This window comes from Scomber scombrus, chromosome 14 (genome assembly GCF_963691925.1).
Source record: "Scomber scombrus chromosome 14, fScoSco1.1, whole genome shotgun sequence".
NCBI classification, from domain to species: domain Eukaryota; kingdom Metazoa; phylum Chordata; class Actinopteri; order Scombriformes; family Scombridae; genus Scomber; species Scomber scombrus.
This window is the reverse complement of record NC_084983.1, coordinates 25609158-25616387: the sequence shown is the minus strand read 5'-3', so window position 1 is coordinate 25616387 and position 7230 is coordinate 25609158. Positions and strand designations below refer to the sequence as shown.

General features: G+C 38.1%; 1 protein-coding gene across 1 annotated transcript; it reads right to left on the bottom strand.

The window, feature by feature from the left end:
• Positions 1-323: 323 nt before the first annotated feature.
• Positions 324-5153, bottom strand: LOC133993551 (TLC domain-containing protein 2-like). The gene is made up of 5 exons (XM_062432542.1): positions 4975-5153; positions 4797-4879; positions 4250-4332; positions 1127-1332; positions 324-525 (listed from the first exon to the last, which is right to left on the bottom strand). The coding sequence occupies exons 1-5, from the start codon at positions 5151-5153 to the stop codon at positions 324-326; spliced, it is 753 nt and encodes a 250-aa protein (XP_062288526.1).
• Between the last annotated feature and the right edge of the window lie 2077 nt (positions 5154-7230).

The window sequence follows — 7230 nt, the reverse complement described above, 5'->3', positions numbered from 1 at the left end:
TCAACTGACAAGATAATAATAAATGGCCAGTGTTGAATAAAAAAAATGAGAAAACAAAAACACAGATATCATTATTATGTAGTACACAGCTTATAGAGGGTAGGCCCTTATATTGGAGCTCAAAGCTGCTTTTGTGTGATTATTTTTTAAGTCCAACTTGATGCCCTTAAAATGTCCGTCAACTTTTGCATAGTTTTTGCCTCACAATCACAAAAGATGAGTACATTGAGAGATTAAGGTCCTGATGTTCAACCACACCATGAGGTAGAAAACAGAATCAATGAAGTCATTTATCACCAGTAGAAACACATCACTGCCTCCGTCTAGTGGTCCCTGCTGGTGTTGTGTGCGTTACTGAGGATGTCTGCTCTGATCAGCCTGTAGAGAAGCCCTGTGTTCATGATGGAGAGGAGACCCAGACCTGCCGTCCCCATCAGCAGGAAGTAGCGAGGCGTAATACGATCACTGTGATCTGCCAGCCAGCGGCTCATCCAACCCAGTGTAAAGACACGAAACACCAAAAACCTGCAAAAAAGAAAGAAAATCAACCACTCTGCCAATATAAAACACAATATATATCAGGCAACTTTCCAGTCTTTATGCTAAGCTAAGCTAATCATCCACCTGGCTCCAGCTTCATAGTGAACAGACAGATGTGAGAGTGAATGTAATCAGGGATGCAACTAACAATTATTATTTTTAGGGAGGAACCAGTCCAACTTTTTCTGTCCTAATCCAGAAACCGATGTCTGGGCTTTGGGTCTCGGCTGATACCAAGTACCGTTCCGACACCAGTGTTTAATTGATAAGGTGAGTGCCTCACTGTGTGGAAGAAACTGGGATCATTGTTTTATGTGTAAGGCAACATCAGGCTTCATCTAAACATTGCTTTCCTAACTTCATAAAACATAATGTAACAAATAAATACATTCAGTATATTTGCTGAATTGTTATTTATTAAAACAATGGTATCCAATACCAGATCAGCCCATAATCACTGAGACCAACAAATTAGCCGTTTGGTCTGTAAAATGGCGAAAAATGAAATTATGAAATAGTATAACAGGAACTTCATGTGTGTTTTTACTGTGACTTTTCTCCCTCAGAGAATAACTAGGCCACCTACGTTCCCAGGTTGAGCCAGCTGGTCATGCGGTAGGTCACAGAGGGCCGAGGGGCTGTAATTTCAGTCCCTGGCCTGTTCCTCTTTCCCGACAGGAGGAGGAGCTGTCTGATATGAAGGAAAACAGAGTTGATCTCAACCAGCAGAGACACCACAGCGAAGCCCAAATAGCGACGGGATGTCACGGCCAAACTGAAGCACGAGAGCACCTGAGAGAAGAGTTCGAATGGAGGAATCAAAAGTTTGTACAGAAACAAGCAGCACAACATCATCCTCATACCTTGTTGTTCTTATTTTAGTTCTTATTTTAGTATTTAGTTTTTTTCTTATTTAGTATATTGTATTTTGTATTTAATGTTTTAGTATATTGTTCTTTGATGTCTTTGTGTATTAAGCTGCTGGACCCTAAATTTCCCCAAGGGGATCAATAAAGTTTACATCTATCTATCTATCTATCTATCTATCTATCTATCTATCTATCTATCTATCTATCTATCTATCTATCTATCTATCTATCTATCTATCTATCTATCTTGTAGATATATGCTATGAATTGCAAAGCTAAAATATCAGATAATGGGAATTATTAGTTTATTGTTTGTTTCATTTCATAATGTGGTACAATGTATGATAGTTTGAAAACATTATGTGTGTATCATGTCAGAGGAAGGAATGCACAGCAGGAGATGGGTGGAAAAAGTACAGGGGCAGTGTTACACGGAGGTGCGATTGAAGGGGGTGACTGTATTAGCATAGCCCTAAGTTTCGTCCAGGATCAGCTGACTTTGAACCTTTTGTTAAGACAATGCAGAACGAACCCTTAAAGACCCCCCGCGGGACGTATGGTGATTCTGTAAGGACATCACACCTGTGTGGGGATTGCACAGGGAGAGGAGACAGCCTGGAAGCCAAAATGAAGGATGGAGCCAGACAGACAAGGAGACGACGCCTCGCACATTCAATTTGCATTGTTTTTGTATTTAGGAGGGTCAGGGAGAGACAGAGACGTCAGAAATTTACGAACGCTGACAGAAACGCTGTTGAATGTTAGGGAGAGTAAATTGACCCGGAGCTCTGTATATGCTTTATACAATTACTGTTAAATAAATAGCGTGTTGAGACCGAATATTCTTCTCCTATTATTTCATCAAAACGAACACGTGGACTGAGCTCACACATAGAGAAAGATTTAGCAAGTAGTATAGCTCAGATTCCAACACTATCTATCTACATCTATCTATCTATCTATCTATCTATCTATCTATCTATCTATCTATCTATCTATCTATCTATCTATCTATCTATCTATCTATCTATCTATCTATCTATCTACAACATCATTCACACTCTCACTTTAACAAATGCGTACATGCATGCACAAATGTCTGCAATCAATAATTAATCTATGATATAATTAGATATAGATATGATGGCTGAGGATACACTGTAGGGTATTTTGCACAAACTGACAACAAAAACAGTCAAACTCCCACACCACACCTGAAACAAGCAAGCCTTGAACTGTGATGAAGTGTCCTCCATGTAGAGATAAAAGTTTTACTCCCTCTGCTGTTAAATCAGCTAAGCTACATGAAAGCATGTCTGATATTTTACGATGTTGTGACCCTGAAGTCACACTGAGGCAGTGATGTGTTGCCCTGCTGGAAGTGAGTCAGGTCACAATCTCTGTAACATATTGAGTTCAACAAAGAAACACCAGCTGTTTGTTAAGTGAACCTTTGAACTTTGATCTTCATAATGGACAACACAAGATAATGTCAGCCAGAGAATTGCCAAAGTGAGACATTTTGGAGCATATTTTTAAACTTGCAGACTAAAATCTATTATCTGCTGCAACACATGATTCATACTTGTTTTGTTTTGGCTTTTCTTTGTTTTACATAAAGTGTTTAGAGTGAAAAGATCCCTCAAAAAAGTGTCAAAACAAACAGGGATGCTTGTATTTTCCACTTTTTACAGGATTAGTTTACAGTTTGGGATTAAGATTTGTTCCCTAAAGATCAACAGCATTTCTTTTTACGTACAAGCAAGCATGCACAGCACATTGCAACTTAAAAAAACACATAGATATATAACTACGGGTGCCAAGAACAACTGTGCAATGTTTTTTTAATGTCGTTATCTCAAGATTGAAGAAGAAGTTAATTTATCTTGTTATCTCAAGAAAACAAAAGGCTGATTTCTCGAGATAACGAGGTGATTTATCATGACATTAATCACAGATGGAGCTCATTCTCATTTCTCATTCTCATCCTCTCTCTATGTCTCCCTCTAATGGATAACTCAACTATTTAGATAAAGCACAAGAAGCCTTCAGGTGACTTTTAAGGGTTCATATTTGTCATGTTGGTTCTTATTCCCTCTTTCCACCATTTTTCTTTCTCTAATAAAATGAAAATGCTTCAAATCTATTGCTTGGTACTCCTCCTACATCCAGTCGTATTATGACCAGGAGTTAATCAACCTGCTTATTTGGCCGTGACACAGATGTCATTATAAAGTTGCTGTTGATAAGAATGGTTACTCTTTGACATTTTCTGCTTAAATTGGTTGTGAAGACACGGGTTGATTATCTTATTATCTCAAGATAACAAAGCATGTTTTCTTGAGCTAATGAAACAATTTGTGATCTTGAGGTGCAAGCATGGCCATTCTTGGCTTGCATACATACAGTAATACAAGCAAATAAAGAAAACATCTTCATCCCTTTGACAATACGGACCTCGCTTATAGACAAAAAACTGCAAACTGATAAAACACAATTTGACAGCACATATGTATAAAAGACATATGCAGGAAAATAGAGAATAGATAAGCGAAACAGAAGTCTCCAGCAGACACTAAAAACTGATGAACGTGCTGCTAATAATGAATGTATAGAATAATACATTCTTTTGAGTTATTTTATTTTAAAACATCTTTATGCTGCACGTGTTGCATAATTTGTGAATGTATTTCTCAATGTCATTGTGTTTTTTTATTGAAATGCAAAACTCAATTTTTCCTAAAGACTCTCTCTTCGTTGGCTCGTGTTTGATCTGTTTGCATGTTGCATAGTATCAAGCTCAAGTGTAGTGTGGATGCAAAAAGCGTAAAGTTTATTACCACAGAGTGGTGGAGGAGCACCTCCCAAGACCGCTTAAATGATTGGTTCAAGATCAGATCCAAGCAGTCATGGATGAAATAACCTGGAGGAGAAAGGAAATGAGTGAGCATGCATTTACACATATACACATGAATATTTGCACATGCATACATGATGAAATGTAAGATATCATCATTTTTAAAGCTTATGAGAGAAAAAGGGCCACCAGGAAGAAAATATATTTCACTGGTTTTATTAAAGCTGCTCAATCCCTTTATTATAAGTTTTGTTTAGGAAAATTTCCACACATTAAACATTGTTTTTAATCAGTATATAATTTGGTGTGGTCAGCACTTTCATATTAAATCCAGCAGCATAAATTTAATGACTAGGAAAAACCTCTTAGATCAAATCTGTAAAGAACTTATCTAAGTAGCTGTGGTCTGTTTCCTTTTTAAATAAGATGACATTAAAATGTATTGACTGTGGCAGCATAAAGAAATCTGTCTGCTGATCTCATGTCATTCTGAGCGTAAATGTGATGTTTTTTATGTGTGTTGATGTCACCTGAAGACACTGCTACAAGGCTGTTGGAGAGTATGGAGTGAGAGGAGATCAGGTCCTCAACCATCTTGGGTTCGAGGTAAAAACTGCATGGTGAGAGGGAGAACACACGGAGAGTTAAGATGATATGAAGTGAAAATAAAAAGACAGAACCAACAATTATTACTGTGTCTTTACGCACCATAAAACAGCCCATGCTCCTGTCAGCGAGCTGTGAGCTAAAGAAGTGCTGATATTCCTCCACCTCCAGGCTTTCTGGCGTGCCGGCTCCGGTGTGGGCAGGGATCTGATGATTGTGTTTAGTAGTTTGAAAGAGCACGCGGATCCTCCAATGACCAGAAGTGTTGACCTTAAATCCATGACTAGCTTCTACCACAGAGGCTGGTGACTAGAGTTCACTTGAAATCCTGTGTGCTCCTGTGTTCAGCGCACATTTCCGTCTAAAATATTCTTTAAGAGAGAAAAAAAAGGAACTATCCTTAACATGTTGTATAATGTCTGCAACCCCTGCCCTTTAACACACATACACCGCCACTCACATGTGGTCATAAACTGATGGCTGATAACAGGTAAAGGGGTCATGGCCACATGTTGACATAACCTAATATAATATAAAAAACAGTAAAAAACAACTAGAAAAATGTGTGCAGTCGTAAATGGTGAATAAACTGCACTTATAACCTTTCTAGTCTGACCACTCAAAGCACTTTATGAGCCATACTGACCCTTTCACACACACACACACACACACACACACACACACACACACACACACACACACACATCCCACTCCACACCCTGAGCCACAGCCACCCTGTTTTAAAGACCATTTGCTGCCAAATTAAGTCAACTCTGTATTCTTATTCAGAGGACCGTTAGACCGTTAGCTTCAGAGGACCGTATAATATAAACATTATCCACAGAAGACAAAAGCAATATGATTGATAATGATGACTAAACTAACAAAAATGAAATAAAAAAAAACTATGGAAACAAAAAGAAAAGGAAAAAGTCTTAAAACTAAGATGTCTACAGCATCAGCATGTTTATATCATTATGTAAAGTATGTTATCAGGAGCGTGCGGTGGTGTTTCAGTCAGAGCCAGCAACAAAATCCAACTTTACTAAGTAAAGTAAAGTTTACTTCACAAAGAGAGAGAGAGATATTAGCCCAACAGCAGCGCCAACTTCGTCTAGAGAAAGTACAACAACAACAAAAAACTAGCACTCACCGATGACTTGTAGATTAAAACCATTCTGCGATCCTTCATGATGAAAAAGGCACCCGAAACAGGTCCGCAATCATATCTTTATCTACCGATCTTGCCGTTAAATCAACCGCCATCACATTTCCAGAATAACAGACAGTACGTCATGACGTACATGCCCATGGGCCAATCAGCAGAGCTCATTTGAATGACGACGCCCAGACCAGCACTAGGGCGTTCTGTCAAAAACACATCAACATTTGATTGGCTGATGATACGTCACTCAACGTTACGCACCCAATAGCAGCGTCCAGCTCGATCAGAGGCTAGCAATGCAACTACTGCTGGCCCTAGCAGAGGAAAGGAGCTGTGATGCGTTTACAGGACATAGGAGATTTATATAACCATTCGTTTTCTGAATAAAGTTGCATACTGAACAAGTAATTGACTCCAGATACATTTCAGAATGACCTTTTAATTATGGAAAAAACTGAAAAAATACATACTAACCCTAACCCTATCAGTGCTAGCCTTGCTGCCCCTGACTGCACACCACTGTATGTTATATCATCTTAGTTTAGTGTGTTAGCATGTTAACATTTGCTGATTGACACAAATCATAAAGTACAACTGAGAATGATGAGAATGTCTTTCGTTCTGCTTGTATTTTTACCCAAGTGTGGGACAAATCAAAATTTTGAGCTGATGATGTTGAAAAGATGAAAAGTTTTAAATATAATAATTACCATGTTTACAATTTAATCCTGAAAAGGACTTGAATGGTTGCCACACATTTCATGACAACACATCCAATAGTTGTTGGCGTGTAGACATTTTTCTTTTTCTTCTTGTTTGGCTGACATACTAGAAAGTCTCTATGAAAATTGCATTAAATCATTGCTAATTATTTGGAGGCGTAGCAACTCCACACTGTCTATTTCCCCTGTAGTTAGCCTGATTACATCATCTTTTTGGAGTAGCAACAGCTTAATATAAATTACATTTTTCATGTCAGCTCCTTTTGAGAAAATTTACTTAAACTATGACACATGTGAATAAAGCTGAATGAATGAAGTTTTTTTTATAACTTAAAAAATGAATCATTTTGGGTTTTTAGCTGAATCTTTTACCTTCTTGAGTTTTAAAGCCTTGTGGGAAAGTGGTGAATCTTGAAGCTTGAAACAATATTCACTAAATGACTGATAATGCCTCCTTTGTCGCCTGCTGTC